The sequence below is a fragment of the Eubalaena glacialis genome, chromosome 17 (genome assembly GCF_028564815.1).
Source record: "Eubalaena glacialis isolate mEubGla1 chromosome 17, mEubGla1.1.hap2.+ XY, whole genome shotgun sequence".
Taxonomy (NCBI): Eukaryota; Metazoa; Chordata; class Mammalia; order Artiodactyla; family Balaenidae; genus Eubalaena; species Eubalaena glacialis.
The window spans coordinates 17,353,386-17,374,002 of NC_083732.1; the positions used below are offsets into that span (position 1 = coordinate 17,353,386).

The 20,617-nt window shown below is 41.8% G+C and overlaps 1 protein-coding gene across 1 annotated transcript in view; it reads right to left on the minus strand.

Annotated features, from left to right (window-relative positions):
- TRPA1 (transient receptor potential cation channel subfamily A member 1) overlaps positions 1 to 20,358 on the minus strand; it is a 61,265-nt gene extending 40,907 nt beyond the window's left edge. The window contains exons 1-7 of the mRNA XM_061171718.1: positions 19,917 to 20,358; positions 17,630 to 17,955; positions 10,599 to 10,758; positions 7,604 to 7,779; positions 3,517 to 3,624; positions 480 to 588; positions 146 to 291 (exon numbers count right to left, since the gene is read on the minus strand). Of these exons, the coding sequence (XP_061027701.1) occupies positions 146 to 291; positions 480 to 588; positions 3,517 to 3,624; positions 7,604 to 7,779; positions 10,599 to 10,758; positions 17,630 to 17,955; positions 19,917 to 20,358 (1,467 nt within the window). The remainder of the gene's footprint in view (positions 1 to 145; positions 292 to 479; positions 589 to 3,516; positions 3,625 to 7,603; positions 7,780 to 10,598; positions 10,759 to 17,629; positions 17,956 to 19,916) is intronic.
- Positions 20,359 to 20,617: the final 259 nt, after the last annotated feature.

A 20,617-nucleotide genomic window follows, 5' to 3' on the forward strand; every position in this document is an offset into this window, starting at 1 on the left:
TTGGGAGAGTTTCTTGTTTGGCTTCTACATGAATAGCAGGAAATAATATCCATCTAATTTAACTGTAAAAGAGCTGTAAAGCACTTTGGCAAATAATTCACGACAATTCTACAATAAAAGTATCAGGTGGAATTTGAACAACTACCTCCATCAGGTCCAACTGTGCACCCTTGTCCAGGCACATTTTAATCATTTCCAAGTCACCACTTTGAACTGCCATGTGCAGAGGGCTAGCTTTCCCATTGTTCAAAAAGTTAATGTGAGACAGTCTGCTATGCCCGTGTTCCTCACCTTTAGGAGAAAATAAAATTCAAGATAACAAATATTATAAAGAAATAAAAGGATTTTTTTAAAAAAGAAAGGACTTTCAGACTTACAGAAAAGCCCAGGTATAAATTATATTAAATATTTCTCAAATTAATAGCATCCACCAGAATAGGTTTCTTTACAGTACCTAATAGAGGAAAGCCTTTACTCACCAAACTTTAATATTATTTCCATGCATTTTTTGGCACCCGAAAATGCAGCCTGGTGAATAGGGAAGCATCCCCATTTATTTGATTTACATGGTTTAGCTCCTTTATTTAACTGGAAGAAAAGAAAGAACAATAGAAGTCAAATTACACAAGTTAAAGCCCAGATCACAAGAATGGGCAAGAATATGCATCTCCCAGACCTTTTCACTACTCCGTGCCTATGTAAAACTACACAGAAAAGCTTCATATAATATGAAATCTAGGCAAGAAGGTAATTTTGGAACTAGGCTAAGATTCTGAACTACAGACACTTTATATTTTCTAACGATGAAGTAACAACATAGACACAAACGATATATCAACTTGATCCCCCACCAAACTAAAGTGAACACATTTTTCAATGAAATTAAAGAGACTTTTAAAGACATTATCATGATTCCTCCTACAACCATTCTCAATTCCTTATACAAATAAAGTGATAATATTTCCCAGATTATTTTCCTTTCACTTGTGCAATTAACAAATGATTAGACCAGCACTCATGTTAAATTATGAAAATCAGACATTTTACTAATGAAAGTTCTCTACTAAAACGTTGTTAAAAGAACTGAATGGTATATTACCTTGACCTCTGAATCAACCATTTTCAACAATCATTTTCTACAGATCACTGGATTTCAGTTTTGTTTTAAGTACCTTTCATTATCACAAAAGAAGAGGTATTGAAAAAGCAAAAAAGTGTGAAGAAGCAAATACCACCTATAATCTCACTATCAGGGAGAGAATTGTTTTACACTTTAAAGACAATATTCTTTTGTCTTCTTTGCAAAAGTAATGTTTACGTGTATACTATATGATCTCACTGTTTAAAAAAGTATTTTACTTAATATTCTTAAATTATATGATTTTATCAAGTACGTATTCCATTTGGGGGTACACAAAACTTTATATAATCAATCCCTATTATTAAATTTCAATTTTTTCTCAGTTTGCTATATATAACACTGGTGTTAATATCAGTGATACCTTTAATTATCTCCTTGAGATGTATTCCAAGAATTGGAATTGGTGAGTCAAAAAGTATTCGCAGCAACAGTGAATGAAATTCCCCGACTCGTTAAAATTTCTCTAACACTGTAAATCAGTAAGGATTTTTCATCCTTCTAATTTAAGAGATAAAAAAAAATGATATCTCACTGTTTTAACATGTTTCTCTTTGATTACTAGAGAAATTAAATAAACTTTATGTGTCCCTTGCCAATTTTCTGTGGAAAATTGTCTTTTCCTTATAGATCTGTAAGAATACTTGACAGATAATTTTATAACCATTTAAAGATAAATAGCTCGATATAATCATATGATTTGTTGACTCGGGTCAATCGATGGGTTATAATCTAATCTAATACTGAACTCTCCATACATTCCCTGGTAAGGCCAACATGGTATTATGTGTTACTTTTAATTATTTCAATGAATTAATTGCTAGTATTTTTAAGACTTTGCATCTATACTTGTATGTGAAATTGATCTACATTTTTTTGGTCGGGGGAGCTCTCAAGTTTGGAATTATTATTATGTCTGCTTCATATAATTAATCTGCATGGTTTCACTCTTTTCTTGTGCCATAGGAAGGTTATCTGAAATGGAAACTTTTTCCTTGAAAGTTTGAAAGAACTTGTAAAATCTATAAAAGCATGTAACATTAGCTGGTTCCAGAGCTTTAACAATGCTTTTTTAAAATACTTTTAATGGTTCCCTACAGATCTTTAACTTTTTAGTCACTTTACTTTCAGTTATTTATCCCTTAAGAAAAGCATTTTCAAATTTTTAGGATAGGATTGCATACTGATCTTTTGCCATTTAAAAATTCCCCATCATATTCAGTTAAATCCCTTTGCTATTTCTAATTTTGTTGATTTGTGCTTTGGCTTTTTCCATTGTGGTTAGACTTGCCAATACTATGTCTGTTTTATTATCTTTTTTGGAGAAAATAACTCGATTTATTGAATAATTCCAAAATTATTATTTTCTGTTTTCAACTTTATTATTCCTTTATTCCATTTTTCTTTTGGTTTATTTGGGGCCCTTTTTCTAAATTCTTTATTTGAGTATTAGTTACTTTATTTTTTATTCTCTTTTTGGTCCAATCATGACAGCTTATAAGAATATGTATTTTTGTCCAAGTATACCTAGTAAATAGGTTAGAACATATTTGTAAATTGAAATATCCCACAGATACTCTGAAATTCTTTTATTTCATTTTATTTACTCTCTGGGATGGTGGAGAGGGAAAATCAAGTGCTAAAAATATAGAATCTGGCCTGAATAATGTACAAGTGATTGAGGAATATTTAAAAGAAAGCTGTTTGATGGAACTCTGTCCAACACTCAGAAGGGGCATTCCGTGGAGCAGGACGCAGCCATGGTGATGGGTATCTCCAGAGTTTGACTGGACCGGCCCCAAGAAATCTCATGGGAGAGAAGCCTGGCTCTGCTTTTAGGGCTGTGGCTAAAGACCTTAGTCGTTATACCATTCAAGGTTCCCTTTCTGAGAGCCCATGGCAGCAATTTCTTCTCATCTTGGGAACAGGTATGGCTGTGTTTCCCTTAGCCTTTATCTCAGGGCCCAACAATAAGTTTGCAAATGACTATATTCATCTTTCCTTTTACTATTCAGAAGCTCAGAGTGAAAAGTATGATCTACCTTTATGAACATACAGGCCATTATGCTTTGTATTTTATATTCTAGCCTGACCACCAGCTTCACCTTAAATTTTCCTGTTGATATTTTCTTTTCACTTCAATCTTCTCACATTTTCTGTAATGCTTTCCTATTCGTCTTCGATAAGCAACCTCAGACTCATTTAAGATTGAAGGGGTGTGTACATATACCCAAACACATAGAACTATTTTTTTCTGACCTAGTGTCTACATTTTATATTTTGCTAAGAAGAGAAACTGAAAGCTGTTGTAAATAACAAAAATTCATGTTGTACTAAAGGATAAAGAAAACAGAAAAAAATGTGATTAAAGTACAAACCAAAAGCTGCACTGCTTCACTATTATCTGTGAAACATGCGATTATCAGAGCTGTGTTTCCATTTTCGCCTTCCAGATTAACATCAGTAGTGCGATGCTCAATCAAGACCTACATAAAAGAGGGGAATAATTGTTAAAAAGTTAACATGGACGTTTCCCAATAGGGTATTTGTCTTCCACTGGATTTTAAGCTCTAGGATGCCAGGGACCATGTCCTTATTCATCTTTTTCATCACTCTCCCATGGAATCTGGCATGAAACCTTGTACATAGCGGGTACTATGTAAATTTCTCAAATAGATGAAATAATGGCAATTTCTACAGCATGTCAATTAAGGCAACACGGAGCTGCAGAACAGGAAATAGACTAAGAATTGTAGATACTAGTTAACATTGCTCACTGAATACCTCTCACTTGTATTAAGTGAGCTATATTAACTAATATCTACCAAAACTAGATTGGTGGAGCCATTTGGAATGTGCAGGTGGTAGAGGAGTGACAGACGTAAAGAAAGAGGAGAGAGAGAGAAAGAAGAGAGGGAGGGAGGGAGAGGCGAAGAGGGGAGGGAATGGTTTCCTTTTCCCATCTAGTCATTTTTCTTTTACCCAGATTGCAAGTATTTTGGGAAATGTCCATTAAAACTCCATTCTCTGCAGTAGAGAAAAGAAGAGTCTCATGTAACACAGGTATAGCTTAACTCAATCAATTCACACAGTCTGGAACAGAAACTTTTTCTCTAATGTAAAAACGAGCATTCCTGATAAAACGGTTACACGATTTTTCTGATGGAATTTAATTGAAGACCTGTTACCCCCTCACCTGGTTGACTTCAGGCTGATTATTGGCCAAGAATCTATAGATCTTGAATCAGTCTTCATTTTATATTAAATCTACCAAAAATTACCTTATATAAATGTCTCTCTCAAAAGAGAAATCTTTGAATTGGCCTACTAGAGGCCTTTTCTTTTGCAGCAAGTCTCTGATAAAACTGTAACATGTGCTTGCACTTAAGCTGTTTAAGAAAGAATTTATTAAACATGCTGTTTCCTAAAAACCTTGACTTACCAAAAAAAAGGCACACAGAGCCCCTTGTTAATAGAATGTGTCCTGATGTGAGTGTCAGCAAATGAATTAGGCTGACTAATTAGCTCTGCTCATTAAGGAAAATTACACTGAAATTTTAGGCCACAGGAATACACAGGGAGATTACTGATGAAGGAAAATGAGAACACACGGTTCAGTCTATGGACTTGAAGCATCACATTCTGTTCTTAACGAACTCTGGATTCACATGTGAAATAATCCACCCAAGTCTATAAGGAGAGGTTTTTATATCTTTGCCCTCTTAGAATCTTGGATCATAGATTTGGAGCATCTATTAGGGTGTTTCTGCTCACTGCCGTTAGCACAATCTTTCCTAAAGCTGTGTTAGATTGTATGCGGCAGGGAGCCCAGAGAGAGCAACTAAACTGTGTGCCCACTTCAAGTTCAGTCATGACCAGGCAAGTCTGGAGGCTGGCAGGTGTGGCCTCTGGAAGTCCCGTGATGAGAATCCAGGAAGTCTCATGGGAGGCTCGAACTGGATACTTTGAGCTTAAGCCCCAAGAACTAAGGCCTGCAGGCTACTGAGAAGCAAGGCCAGCCCCTAACCCGCGGTCCAGTGTGCCCCAGGGAACACTATATACACCACTGGTATCTGTGTAAGAACTTGAAGTCACACATGGGTAGCAATTTTTTACTTTATAACCACAAGGCGGCAGTGGAAGGTTTGGAGGAAGGCTGAACAATGGAGATTGAAATTGGCAAGAGCTGGTGGAGGTACAGGTCTGACCCCTGGGTGTAACTGGGAGAGTCAGGCCCCCAGGACTGCTGTTTGCAAGCACACAGAGAGACACTCCTAAATTCCTCCTCCTTCTTCTCGGGTGAAGCAGAAGGGCTTGAAAATACTTTTCAATGAAGTGATGGTTGGTAAGACCAAGAAAAGGAGAGACAACAATTCCCTTATAACCCTATTTTTTTTCTTGTTCTGGCGTCACCCAGGAAAACCTGTTATATCCACCATCTAGATTATAAATCATTTATGGGCTTATTTCTAGACTTTCTTCTCTATTTCGATGTGATACCTATCTTTCTGTATTTGTTAGCCTGAAGATGTCTGATTTCTAATTAACAACAGCCTTTCAACTGTTACCTGCCTTTGAATTCCCAAATCACACTTTTGGAGCCAAGATTAATTAAGTCAGTGGGCATTTGTTTCTGAAAAGAGCCTCGGAGGAAGCACAAGAGTTCACTGGGGAAACAAGCAGCATCTCTGGGGGGCCCTGCAGTCACTAGTGGCCCAACACAGATGACACTTAAGTAGCATCTGGCTCATGAATAATGTAGCCATTGGCAAAAACAGACAGCCTGTTGACAAAGGCCTTTCCAGTAACCTCTGCAAGGGGCTGCCCTGACTCATCTTCTTAGGCACTGATACCTAAGCTCTCCCCTTCTCCTTCAGCCAAAACGCCTAGTTACTCATTTATTCATTCAAGAGCCAGCATTTATCAGCAGTGCTGAGGACTAGAGATGTTAGATTAGTCACACAGAGTCCTTCCTTCCAGGATACCCAGCCAGAAGGGGAGAAAAGCATGTGAACATTTGATTACCATACCCTGTACTAAGAATTATGGCAATGCTAAATACAAGGCACAAGGGGAGAGAGGAAAGGGGGCTCCCCTCACACCCTCTGTGTCTGGCTTAAAGGAACCAAGGACTCAGGGGGCTGAGAGGAAGGTGTCTGGGCTAAGGGAGCATGGAGCTCATGGACACCCCTGAGATCTCATTGGTGTGGTGTGATAAACTGAATATTTTTGTCCTTCAAAATTCATATATTGAAATCCTAATCTCCCATGTGGTACTAAGAGATGAGGCATTTGGGAGGTGATTAGGTCATGAGAGTGGAGCCCTCACAAATGGGATTAGTGCCCTTGTAAAAGAAACCCCAGAAAGTTCTCTTGCCCCTTCCACGACGTGAGGACACAGAGAGACAAAGGCCATCTATTAAACAGGAATCAAGCCCTCACCAGACACCAGATCTGCCAGTGCCTTGATCTTGGACAATGCAGCTTCCACAGCTGTGAGAAATAACTGTTGTTTAAGCCACCCAGTCTCCGGTTCTCTGTGATAGCAGCCCGAACTGACTAAGACAGGTCACAAGCACAACAGCCAAGTCATCATTAGCAACATTGCTCCTATAGGAAAACTTACTGTAAGGTCCAAATTGCCTACCTAAGAAATGAATTTCTGGAACAAGATCTGCTTGTAAATTGCATTCCTCTTTAAGTCAGCATGTGTGTTTTCTAGTGTGTCTGTGAGACCCTGAGATGTAGTTTAAAAGCCATGACCTAAACCATACCCTTTAGGCATTTACCAAGGTTTCCTCTATTTGACCAAACCCACTCTCTTGAAAAAAATAAGAAGAATTTTCCCAATAGTATTGTTGTCTTCTGCTAAGACATGCCATTCACTAAGGCATGCCATTTACTTTCACAAAAACAGTAAATCATAATGATACTTTCTGTCTTCACTGAGGTAGCCATCACCTTCTTCCTTTTAATCATTAAATTGGCCAGGTAAAAGCAGTAAAGCCTTGACTTGCAAAACATAAAGATGAGAAAAAAATTCCTAATTCTTGCTTTCACCACCTAACTCTTATGCACTAATTAGGCAAGTTATTTAATTCTCTCTCTACCTCAGTTTCCTCAGCTATGAAATGGGGGTAATAATAGTCCTACTTCATAGATTTTTTTTTTTAAATGAGGAGGATTTAAAAAACTAAAACACGGAAAGCTCTTAAACACAGAAAAACGCTGGTAGCTGATACATAAGAACTGGTCAATAAAGACTGTTGTTATTATTATTCTCATCCTCCTCATCATCATCACCACTATCGTCAGTTGGTCAGAAGAAAAGCCAACGTTAAAATCATTACATTCCGTTGGCCCTGGCAGCTGAGGTTGGCCTTCTGGAGCAGGCAGACACAGCTGGACGTGGGTCCCGGCCCACACTACGATGTTCGGTACCTGGGGAGCCGCCTGCAGCCTTACCTTCATCACGTCATTGTGTAAGCCCCACACAGCCACGTGCAAGGGGGCCATCATGTCGCAGTTTCGGAGGTTTGGATTGGCTCCTTTGCGAAGAAGAAACTTAACACTTTCCACCTGGTTTTTTTCTGCAGCCCAGTGCAGAGGGGTATTTCCATAATCATCCATCACATTCAGTACTAGAAAAAGACACGAAAACGTGGGTTAGATTTTGCTTGGACCGTGCTCACTGCCTACTGCACGCCTATTCACTGCAAAGCTCAGTGCCAAGTGCCATTGTAGCAGGCTGCTCCTTCTTTAGGAAAAATAAAAAGATAGCTTCAGTTCTCAAAAACATCTAATGGACACCTTTGTGAGTGCACATACATATGGCACTGACTTTGTCAAATGTTAGCTGTCGATCTGTAGACTCCATAAGAAATAGGTCTTCCTATCACATGTTTTTATCTGTGGTATGAATTTGGGAATGGTTATAAAGCAATGAGCTTATATAAAAGCAATACCTCTACGCCAGGCACTGTACTAAGTTCCACGCAACCATTATTTTATTCAACCCTCCAACAGCCCACAAGGAACTGTGACTGTTTTTCAGAAAGATGAAGCCTAGAGAGGTTCACAATCCTGCCAACGTTACACAGCTAGTAAGGAGCTCTGTAAGCTGACTTACCTCTTAGAAACTCAGTTTTCTCATATTCAAATTTGGTGAAAGAAAGGAAGGATGGAAGGATGGAAGGAAGGAAGGAAGGAAGGAGGAGGGAGGGAGGGAGGGAGGAAGGGAAAAAGATATGTACACCTTGCAATGTTCTTGGAAGAAGAATATCAAATCATGTCCTTAAAGATCTTAGTGGAGTGTTCTGCCCATAGGCAATGGTTCAAAAAATGTTAATGAGAAAAAAGACACACCACAAATAAACACAAGACTGGAATTAGAGTTTGAGCCCCTTGATGCCACAAATGGTTTCCACATATTTCTACAATACAATATATTGTACTATTTACCCTGTGAGCTCAGCATGCCCTTTGATACTTCAGGGGTTTTTTTATATCTGTTCTAAAATAGACTGCTTTATCAACCATTGTAATTGGTGGTAGGATATTTTTATGTCTGAAGAAGGGGGAAAAGTGCTCATTCATAAATATGACTTAGGGACCATCTATTGTACAATACCTGGAACCATGCTGCAGCCACATTTCCCATTTCTCTCCTTTTTAAAATTTATCTCCCCACTATCTTCTTTCATTCATCCTAGTGCCTCATTCTCAACCACACACACACACACACACACACACACACACGGACATACACACATCTCTTGACCATTTGGTCTGATCAAGACAAAGCGCTCCACTCAGCATTTCATTCAGCACCAAACTTAATTAACCTGGGGCCTAAACTTACAAAGTCCCATTCACCAATTAAATAACTTGAATTTGTCTTTTACCTCCATCACTTTTCAGAAATCATTTTTACAAGGGTTGGGTAGGCCTTCTAAACAGCAAGGTTGTTGTGATCTTCTTCCTATGTGACCTCTTTATGGCACCTGGTCCTTCTAACTCAGCTCTCCCTTGGCTCATGTGTCATCAGTCTCTTCTCCATCACTGTCTTCACCATAATTTTGCTGGCTTTTCCTCTGCCCTCTGACCCTGAACGTTGGTGTTCTACCTCTAGCCACCTTTGTTGGCAATCTTATGGTCTCCTAAAGGATTGTCATGCATTTCCACCACTTGAGCTACTTCCTATGCAACGAGGGCCCTGTGGGGGTTATTCCTTTCCTCCTGTATTTCTAGTCTACTAGACACAAGATACTAGGCTCCAAGTCTACTGAATGTTTCCAAGGGGATGTCCCCTGGGACTTTTAAACTCAGTATGACCCAAACCATTAACACCTCACACTCTTACACTCACTTTTCTTCTGTTTTCTTATATGCCTTCTCTTCTGGATGGCTAGACTATTAACCTAATTCCTAAATTAAGAATCTCAAAGTCAGTCCAACTCCTGGCCACTTACTCCTCATATTCCATCTTTATCAAGCACTGTCTACTCTACACGCAGAATAGCTCCCGAATCTCTCCCTTTCTCCTTATTCTAATCTCAAAACCCTGGTGGATGCTCATCTTTTTACTACTAAAATCGCTTTTTAACTGAGCTTGCACTTCTAATCTATCTTCCATAATATTGACAGAATTACCTAAAACAATAAAGGTCTTATCACACCACCTCACTGCTTAAATCTCTGTGGCATCCCCCTTCCTTATCAAGCACAGTTGAGTTTCTCAAACAAGGCTGGGGGTACGAGGCTGGGGAGGATGTGACATCTTCTTGGAGTCTCAATTTTATTCCACGATAAGCAATTTAAGTATACGATGACCTCGGTGAAAACGGTATACAAGAATACATGAGGGCTTCCCTGGTGGCGCAGTGGTTGAGAGTCTGCCTGCCAATGCAGGGGATACGGGTTCAAGCCCTGGTCTGGGAAGATCCCACATGCCGCGGAGCGGCTGGGCCCGTGAGCCACGGTTGCTGAGCCTGCGCGTCTGGAGCCTGTGCTCCGCAACAAGAGAGGCCGCGATAGTGAGAGGCCCGCGCACCGCGATGAGGAGTGGCCCCCGCTTGCCGCAACTAGAGAAAGCCCTCGCACAGAAACGAAGACCCAACACAGCCATAAAAAAAAAATAATAAATAAATAAAATAAATTTAAAAAAAGAAAAAAAAAAAAGAATACATGAAATGTACATTTTTATGGTCTATCATCAAAATGCAAAGAAAATCTGCACCTGCAGGGGGCTGTCCCCGATCTCTGCACTATCCTCTGCAGTATTTCAGTGGAAAAGATTGAGGTGCACTGGCCTGGAGGGAAAAGCGCACTCCTGAGTGACATATTCAGGCCCTTTATAATCCGGAACTAACCTATCCTCCAGAATCACTTTATTCCGCTCTTGCTAATGAGCCTAACGGGATGATGGATTTACGGAGTACCCCTTGTAACGTTCTGCTACCTTCACAAGAGGATTCATTGACGATCATCTCCATCAGACCCACTTGACCTTCTTCTGCAGCATGGTGCAAAGGGGAGGCATTCACATCATCACAGTTTTTTAATCTCTTTTGTTTCTTTACAGAGTTTTGTAAACCGCATGCACTTCCCTCGAAAACCACCTAGAAGTATATACAAAATTGTTACCTTAAATAAGCATATGTAAAACTTAATATAAGTTAATCGTTAAAAGATTATCATCCAACCTACTGTACAGTACAGGAAACTCTGCTCCATATTCTGTAATAACCTAAATGGGAAAAGAATTTGAAAAAGAATAGATACATGTATATGTATATCTGAATCACTTTGCTGTACACCTGAAACTAACATAACATTGTTAATCAACTATACTCCAATATAAAATAAAAATTTTAAAAAAACAAAAACCAAACAAACAAAAAAGACTATCATTCAAAACTATTTCTCATGCTTACGATAAAGTCAATATTTTTCTCTGGAGAACACAAAATGCTTAGGCATATAGAAAGTGACAGCAAATGCTCACTGATAAGTACATTAAAGAAATAATTCAATTTTTCTGATCCTATACCTGTATATGTTGTAGAAATAAAGGCCTCAAGAAGAGTTTGGGGGCTTCCCTGGTGGCGCAGTGGTTGAGAATCTGCCTGCTAATGCAGGGGACACGGGTTCGAGCCCTGGTCTGGGAAGATCCCACATGCCGCGGGGCAACTAGTCCCGTGAGCCACAACTACTGAGCCTGCGCGTCTGGAGCCTGTGCTCCGCAACGAGAGAGGCCCCGATAGTGAGAGGCCCGCGCACCGCGATGAAGAGTGGCCCCCGCTCGCCGCAACTAGAGAAAGCCCTCGCACAGAAACGAAGACCCAACACAGCCAAAAATAAATAAATTAAAAATAAATAAATAAATAATAATTTTTAAAAAAAAAAAAAAAAAAAAGAAGAGTTTGGAAGTAAGTGTAAGGGATGCGAGCTGAGAAAAAAATAAGTAGAGTGAAAACAGAGGCATTTTCTCTGCCAGATGAAAAATGTACTAAAACTACAGCACGAGGGATTCTGGTTAGACAAAAAGATTTTCTTGAATTCAAGGATTAAGTGCAGGAAGCTAAATTACTGTCCTCTCTTTGGCCTTCGTGCTGACAGTCGATGCCCATCCCACGTGTCCTTAGATAACAGAGCTAGAATCATATTAAAGAATCGTCAGGTTAAGTCACTTGGTCAGTGATCTAGAATAGCTGCCCACTCTCCTCCGGGAATGAACGATCCCTCCTCTTTTGACCACTGGGATCCTGCACCAGGCCTACTCAGGTCAGGTTCATTCCTCATTGTTCTCTGCACGCAGGAAGGGCTAGCATTACTGTGTACTTACTCAGAGCCAGAGATCAGGACACTGAGAGGTAACACTGTGCCCAAAGGCACACAGTAAGGAGCAAAGTCAGAATTTGAACGGGAGGTGCTCGGAATACATATCTTGGCTGACTGATGAATGCCAAAAACCCCACATACAGTAGAAACTGAAGCTGAAGGCAAAACCCCATCCTAGAATGAACTGTGTGATAGAATAAGGTTCCAGAGCATAAGAATGGACTTTGCAGAACAGGCTTCATAAGTTTTGGGCGTCGTTGGCTGTTGTCACTGGCCTGTAGCAGTGTAATTCCCAACAGATGCTCACTTCCACTGATGTCAGGGGAGAAGCAAGAAGTTTCTAGAACATCTTATTTTTCTCTAAGATTTTTTTCTTCATGCTCTTTATATTCTTTAGTATAACTGCACTGAACATGATTAATCATGGGTGACATTACATTTCTTCCTTGTGAAATTCCGAGGTGCTGACATTCTGTTTTTGATTCATCCTCACAAGACGTGACACCTTCCCAAACAGGACTTTTTCTTGAAAAGCTCATTGCCTAAACAGAATAAACTTACCAAAAATCAAATAACTCTCTAAACACCATTTTATTTAATGTTATTAATGTTACTATAGCAAACAAAATTTCATAAAAGCCTTCATGTCAAAAACTTGCTTCTATTATCTTGCCTTGCATTATTATTACACTTTTATAAATGCTTTGGATCAAAAATTGTGTTCTGTTCTTCCTAAAATTAACAATGCATCCTCTCTTAATAACTATATTAATTGACAATCTAGCTCCCTATTCAACTACTTGAAAATTCTAAATGTCTGTTTTACATAGAAAATTAAGAATTTTCAAAATCATTAATTATAGTCACATTTAATTATACTTCATTGACTGACACGATTCTTATTCAAAGTTGCTTATAGAAGTCCTGCCTATATTTGAAAGTGAATATTTAGCTATCAGCAATAAATATAAATGACAGACTTTATTTTTTTGCCAATATATTTACATTGTTTAGATATAATGGTATCATTGATCACATGCCAGTTCAGAGATGCCAGAAATGGCATCAAATTCGGTATTTTGATATTTGGTTGCCAAAGGCAAAGCCTAAGCCGAATTGCAGATTTTGGTCCCAAACTGAGGCTGAAGCCAAACTCGGGCCTGTCCCTGAATTGCACACCAGTGTCCAGATCTCCCAGCACCAGGCTGTGCTGCTGGGTTCCTACTGGGCTTAGCCTGAGCTTCTCCAGGCTTCCACCTGAATGAAGTGCATCCATCTCCCTTTCCTTGCTTCCCAACGACCTACAGCCCCCCTCAACCCTCCCTCCTCCTCCAGGCCTTCAGAGAGCAACTCATGCCATCCTGTACCCCAGCCCTTCACTCTCTCACTGGTGCAGAGCAGAGTTTTCCAGAGGCCACAAGATGTGTGGTGACATCACACCACTGACAGTCACCGGGATGTGTGCCATGTAGTCCCATGTTTAAAACACTTTCCCCACTTTGATTTCTAATATGGCAAATATTGGCAGCTCTAACCCAAAGACAAGGAGTCTTTGGGATCGCCAAGATTGTTTGTTTAAAGGGGTTCTGAGACCAAAAAGGGTTTGAGAAACTATCTCTAGTATTTTCCTCACACCGTCTATGCTAAATGTGTACTAGACATTTATATGCTTAGTTTACATGATACTTTCATATATGTAAATAAATTTTCCAGAAAGAGAGAAGGAAGAAAGGAAGGAAGGAAGGAAGGGGGACCCAGAGCTCTTACAGGGCAGCAGTTGAGGCGATATGGGCTACACACTAGAACTTCCCTAAACTACTTATTTAAAAATCAATGGGAAAAATTAAGGGAACTTCATTAATATATACACTAAAATTATTTCTCAATATTCCTTTCGGCTTTACAAATATGTGACCAAATAATACATTTGTCTGAATTTTTTCCAAAGCTATTTCTTAAGCAAATAGCTCATCACATGGACCAAAAGCAAAATGTTCTACAAGACAGTAGCTTTTCATAGAACCCACTGGAAAATGACTACTTTCTGAAAATGTGAAAACCTCCCCCAAACAAATGATCCAAGTTCTTGCTTTAATTCTGCCTTTGACTGGGACTGGTCACATTTGATACATGATAATATATGCGTCCAAAACCCTAATTTGTTATTTTAAAGATAACAGGAATGTTTCTCACTATTAAAATTAAAAGCTATCATGAAATAAAATGAAGTCTTAAAGTACTTAATGTATTTTCAAATAGCTAATAAAATATTAAGCATATTAGAATTCATTCAGTAAATATCAGGTTGAAATAAAACAAACTCTCTTACAATTTTGAACATTGGATTTTGCTCTGTTATCACAGAATAGTATCTAAGAAATCACCCTTCAGTGATAATCCCTTAAATAGAGATGTGTCACTTTTCAACCACAAAATTCTGTATAAGCTACATACAGCTTTAGCGAATACAGGTTATAACCGTGTGTTTCCAACCATTTCCAAATGTATGCATATTCAGTAATAAATTTAAAATGAGCTTCTCACAGAAAGAGGCTCTTTCTCAATGTCTCACCCTATCAAAGGAAGTGCTTACCTAAATCCATTTGGAAGTATTGTAGCACTTGAATTTGATATGTTCTTCCAGTGACAATAAAGGGATTCTATTGTCTACCTGACAGTTCCAGAAAGAGCAATTTACGGGTCTGCTCAGTGACGTGCCGTCAACACAAACCCAGTTACACACTCTTGACAGCAAGGACTGGGTTCAGAGGCTCACAAGGCACTGCTGAGTTCACAATGACAACAGAGCATCTAAATATTCTATACAAGCTCATCAGATGTGCTAAGGAGTCTGAATTCAGTTCATGACTTTTTTTAAATTTATTTATTTTATTTTTGGCTGCACTGGGTCTTTGTTGCTGCGTGCGGGCTTTCTCTAGTTGCGGCGAGCGGGGGCTACTCTTCGTTGCGGTGCGCGGGCTTCTCATTGAGTTGGCTTCTCTTGTTGCAGAACACGGGCTCCAGGCGCACGGGCTTCAGTAGTTGCAGCACGCGGGCTCAGTATTTGTGGCTCGCAGGCTCCAGAGCGCAGGCTCAGTAGTTGTGGCGCACGGGCTTAGTTGCTCCGCGGCATGTGGGATCTTCCCAGACCAGGGCTTGAACCCGTGTCCCCTGCATTGGCAGGCGGATTCTTAACCACCGCGCCACCAGGGAAGCCCTCATGACATGTTAAGCCAGGCTTTGAAGAGATTTCTTTAAAGAAAGTTCTGAAAGTAAGTCAAGGATGTCATGTAGACAGGTTATCTATTCAGTCAATAGAGTTTTCTACTGTCATGAGGTCACTTCAGATTCTTTCGGATTCTGAACTATATGACTAGATACAGAACATAACAGACTAGATCGCGTTTACAGAAGCTAATTCTGAGTCCTTTAAATTAGATAGCAAATACATCTGCTTTAGGTTGCTTTAATGAAATACGTATAATGGGTAACAGGGCAAAAAGGAGAGAAACTATGTATTACAATGAGAGATTTTAACAAATGAGAGATTATAACTATGAGAAATTATAACAAATGAAAGACCAAATGCTAAAGCGTTAACTCCCTTGAAAGAAAGTCATTGGAAAAGCTTATAGGCATCAGTCAGATGGTTCATTTTCCACATTTCTAATCCTGTCAGGTTTCTGCCATCCTTTGATTTTGTCAGTATTCCTGAGATAATGTGTGTGCTGGGGAAAATATGATAATTTCTTCTTAATGAGGAAATCCTTAGAGTTCAGAACTCTCCAGAGTGTTATATGTATTGATTTGTAACTAGTCTCACAGCTGAGATTTCTACAGGATGATCTGGAGTTAGGTAATAAAATAATATATATAAATCCCTCAATCTACAAGCTCGACTGTGGTTTCTAAAAGCCTTAAATAACAGAAATGCCTCGACTGGACTTAGGCAAGAAAACTAAATAAAGACAAACAAAAACATGATGAAAAATAAGTTTGAGACTTTGTGTTGCAGAATTCCTTCACTAATATCTCCAGAAAACAAAACCCACATCGGTAAGCAAAGAAAAGTATTTCCAGCGTGATTTTCAAAATTTAAAAATTTCTTCCTGTCCCTTAATATTAATTCCAAAGACACTCTCCTAGTGCTTGATATTCACTTGTAACCTCAGTTCTTTTTATTAAGCCAAAAGACCATAGTTAATAGACTAATATTAAGGAGGAGGAAAAAAAAGTCAGTGTTTAATCTGGATGTGCAAATGGACTCACCTTGGGAGGCCTGGTTTGTTGCTTTATGTGATTTACTACACATGATTAAAAACACTGTCAATTCATGTAACCTATTTAGAGGGCAATGTGGCGATTTCTACCAAAATTAAAGCTGTACATAACCCTTGATCTTACTAGGACTTTAACATACTCACTAAGGTACTGTCGACAGACAGAGGAAGCCACATCTACACTCACTGACACTCAACCACATGTGTAATAGCGAAACAAAACAAACACCCCCTAAGTATACACGTGCAGGACTAGTAAAATAAAGCATGACACATTCATACAAGGGAATATTATAAAGCTGCTAAAAAGCGTGAGGTACATCTCCAGGTGCTGATTTCAAAAGTATTCTAAAATATATTCCATGAGTAAATCAAAGTGCAAATTTCTGTGGCTTCATACTTTGTAAATAAAAAAGATACATCAACGTGTGTGTATCTGTATGAGCCTTTTATCCCTCCTGGAAAGTACATAAGGACATGTTAACAGGGTTCCACTGTGCAGAGAGATTTGTGCTGAGGGTTAGAGACAACTTTTAATTCTACTTTAACGTTTAAAAAGAGATTCTTCCTCCTGCTGACAACGTGAGGAGATCCAGGGCTGAGTGTTCTGAGCGTCCACAGCCTCCGCCCTCGGATCGCGCCATTAGGCGGCAGGGGGCGCTGGTGCCGCCTTTTGGGCAGAGCGGCCTGGAATCGCAAAAGAAACAGAAGCCCCATCCTTGCCCTTGGGACCTCCGGAAGAGCACCTACCCAGTTTCGAAGGGTCTCCTCCCCCAAAGCCCCTTCCGACTGCCCCACCCCTGGAGGAGCCCGCGGGTCCTGCCATTCCCTGCAGCACTTCACTGGTAAGTGCTGGTTTCTGTTTCACTCCACGAGAGAAGCATATTCTTCTGAACCCCCAAACACCCCGTGAATAGCTGGCTCTCCGACTGCCAGATACAGCCATCTAGCTGTTTGGTTCTAAATAAAATCTATAAAAAGGTCAAGCGGAACAGCACACGCTCCAAAATTGTCCTGATTTTAGGCAATTGCCTGATTCTGCCGAATGCTAAGAATACTTTGGGGGTAGGTCTCCCCAGACTGCAGCTGCCCATCACGAGCAAGAGCAGGGTGAACAAGCAAACAGAAAGGACAAAGCAGGCACCGGGCGGGCGCCTTTTAATAACTCGGTCCATCGCTCTCCCCCACCCCTTTCCTGAGAAGGTCCTGTCTTGGAAGGCACGCACACCCCGAAGCAGGCAGCCCTTACCTCGCCCGGTCCTCCCATCCCGGGGCTGCGGGCTAGGAAACTTCTAGTCGGGGAGGGCAAAGTTAGGAAGAGCCGACCCCCGCCCGGACTTCGCGTCCCGACCGCCGACGGCCCGGGTACCTTAAAGTCCTTGGAGTCGTCCATGTGGTCCTCCACGCCCCGGTAGACGACGCCCCGGGGCTCCTTCTTCTCCCCCGGGCGCAGCATCTTCCTCAGGCTGCGCCTCACTGACCACACCCCGGACGCCCCCTGCGGCAGCTGCTCCCCACGGGCGCGGGCACCTGGGGCGAGAGAGCGCGGGAGCGGTGAGCGGGCGCCGGGCGCGGAGGCGGCCGTGGGGTCGCGCGCGCGCGCGCCGCCGGGGTCGAGTACGGGTCCCGACCCGGGTAAGCGCCCGAGCTGCGAGCTCTTCTGGGCCCGGCGGTCCCCGGGAGGAAAGAGGTTTGCTGTGCGTGAGGCCGAGAGAACTTCTGGCAGGCGTTGTCCGGCTCAGGCTGCTTGTAGGGCGGGAAGCAGGAGCGGGGCAGGGAGGGGTGGGGACGCGGCCATCGTGTCCACGCGCGGCCACCGGGCGGCCGCGCCACGTGTGTCCTGGGACCCGCAGCTTTGGGGCGGACAGCGCGACTTGCCCGTCCAGGCTGCAGCTGCGGAGCGCACCCTTGAGTCCCCTGAGTCTAGGGGTCAGGTCAGGGTGGGTCGCGCGAATCTGTAATCTTATGATAAAAACCCTAAGAGCTCCCGTCCTGTCGCGCAGTCAGAGAGAAAGAAAGGCGCCGGGCACGGGAACGAGGGAGAGAATGACAGGGTTGGGAAGATTTTTATTAAAAAAAATTTTTTTCCAGCTAAAAGCCACTGGGCTTCAGTTTCCCGTGTCCGCATCATTGTAGAAGGCTCTTGGATTTGGAGCTAAGGTTTTTAGAAAAACTTATCTTTCCAAAAGAAAAGGGGAGTGATTAAATCTTAGCACCAGGTTGAGAGATTAGATGAAGTCCCTTTGAACCTCTGGTCCCATTTCCTGTGCATAACAATACTAATCCCCTCAGGGATTGGTGTTTCAGCATGGCTAATAAAATGACTCTTAGATTAAACAAAAAGTCATGACTGGTGTCTGCTTGTTTACCCTCGGCTGTGTTTGAAAGGCTTGTCTTCATGGGCCAGTGCTGAGTTTATTAATCCACAGCATTAGTGTAATTGTGGAGTGGAAGGCGTCTGCTCTCTGAGAGTGGCTAGTTCCACATCTACCTACAGATAATAGAGCCTCTGTGACTGTTGCCACTGTTTCTGCCACAAGGTTAGAAAGCTTAAAAAACTTCATTCTGATGTGTATAAAATGGATGACTAATAAGAACCTGCTGTATAAAAAAATAAATTAAAAAATTAAAAAAAAAACCATTCTGAAGCTGATTACTCTGCATAGGCTGGAATTTAGCTGTGACAGTCTTTTGACAGTCTGTGTGCTCTTTTAAGGCTCTGGATTGTCATAATAACCTGTAATCTCCAGCATCTGACACAAGAACCTGTGGATCCACGACCTGGCAGAGATCAGGCACTAAATAAAGGTTTGTGGACTGCCTGCTCTATGGGTTACACTGGGCTGAACTTAAGGGCAGGTGAAGTAGCATGATGAACTATGGAAAGGTTGCCCCCCAAATCTTCCAGTAGTGATGGCAGGTTGCCATCAATTCCACCCTTTGAATGGAATTCCTTGGAAGGGTAATATTGAAGACGTTATCACTGGTCATTGACCTGTGAATGTGGACTTTTGAGACTGGTGAAGGATACAGCATTCAATTTCACCACCTGCACAGTTTTCCCATCAGCATCTGTGTTCAGGGAGTACAGAACTGAGATCAGCTGCATACCTTACTGTCATTTAGTGAAGGTGGTAATGTATTTGGGAAAACCAATAAAGAAAAGAATCAGAGGAACGGGGAAAGAGAGTAACCTTGAGTCACTGCTGTCTGCCTGACATTTTACATACATGAAGCCCTCATTTTTAAAAGGAAATGCCTCATGGGAATATTAAGACTTTTTATTTGTGATAGTCAATTATGTTGATGAATTGCTTTTCTCCTTACTCTTAGCTGAAAGGGATCACTAAGACAAAAAGAGAATTAAGAGTAGGGTGTTTCGGGGTCATTTTGGAAGCCGGGCAGAGAGCATGTCGTGGTGGTAAGCGTCAGCCAGCTGAGCTGGCCTTAGAGAGGGACGTGGGCCCAGGGAACTCCAGCATCAGTGGAGGTGCTGGCAGGAGGGTCACAGGAGGCTAACACTCCCCCTTTCCCGCCCTGCCGCCTCCCCCCACGGCGTGCTCTCCTCGCCCTCCTGCACTGCACTGCCCATCGTAGGCAAGTCTTCTGGCTTCTGGGACAGACCCCTCTGATAGCAGGGGAAAAACTATAGTTGCCTGGCCCTTGCTCCACCTGCCGGCTCTCCATCCTTAACCCTGTGCCCAGCTCTTGGCTCTTGCTGTCTGTTTGGAAGCCCAGCGCCCACAGATTCCCTACTCCAGCACCCAGAAGACCTTCCTGGATTATGGCCTTAATCCTGGTCCTGAACCGTGGCTCTTGAGAGAGACCCGGGAGAAGATGAGTCCCTCTTCTACGAGAAACACATCGAAATGTTGGACACTGGGGACTTGAGTGGCAATGCAGTGTGGGAGGAATCTGGAGACATCCCAGGGTAGATTCTGGCTCCCACGGAGCTGGGAACAGGAGCTGGATCCTCTCAGGAACAGAGCTGCCTGGAGTACTGAGACCTGGAGAGGAAGCCACGCCAGCATTCAGAGCAAAAAGCAGGGGTTCAAACCCTGGGGGTGTGGGAGCAGAGGTGGGGTCCCGGAGCTGCATGGGAGACGGGAGTCAGTTCAGTGTGCATTTTCAGAAGACTTCATCCATGTCCCAGCCACCAAGCTGAGCCAATGACCACCAGTAGTTTAAACTGAAAGCAGGAAGCTAGAGCAAGCGGGGAGCTTAGAGCCCGTATAGAGTAACTCAGAAAGGTGACAGCATTTGTCCAGGGACACACAGCTGGAGGTGGCAGAGCCAGGGCAAGATCCAGTCCTCTGAACTCCAGGGAATGCCTTTTCTGTTAAAACCTCCACCTCAC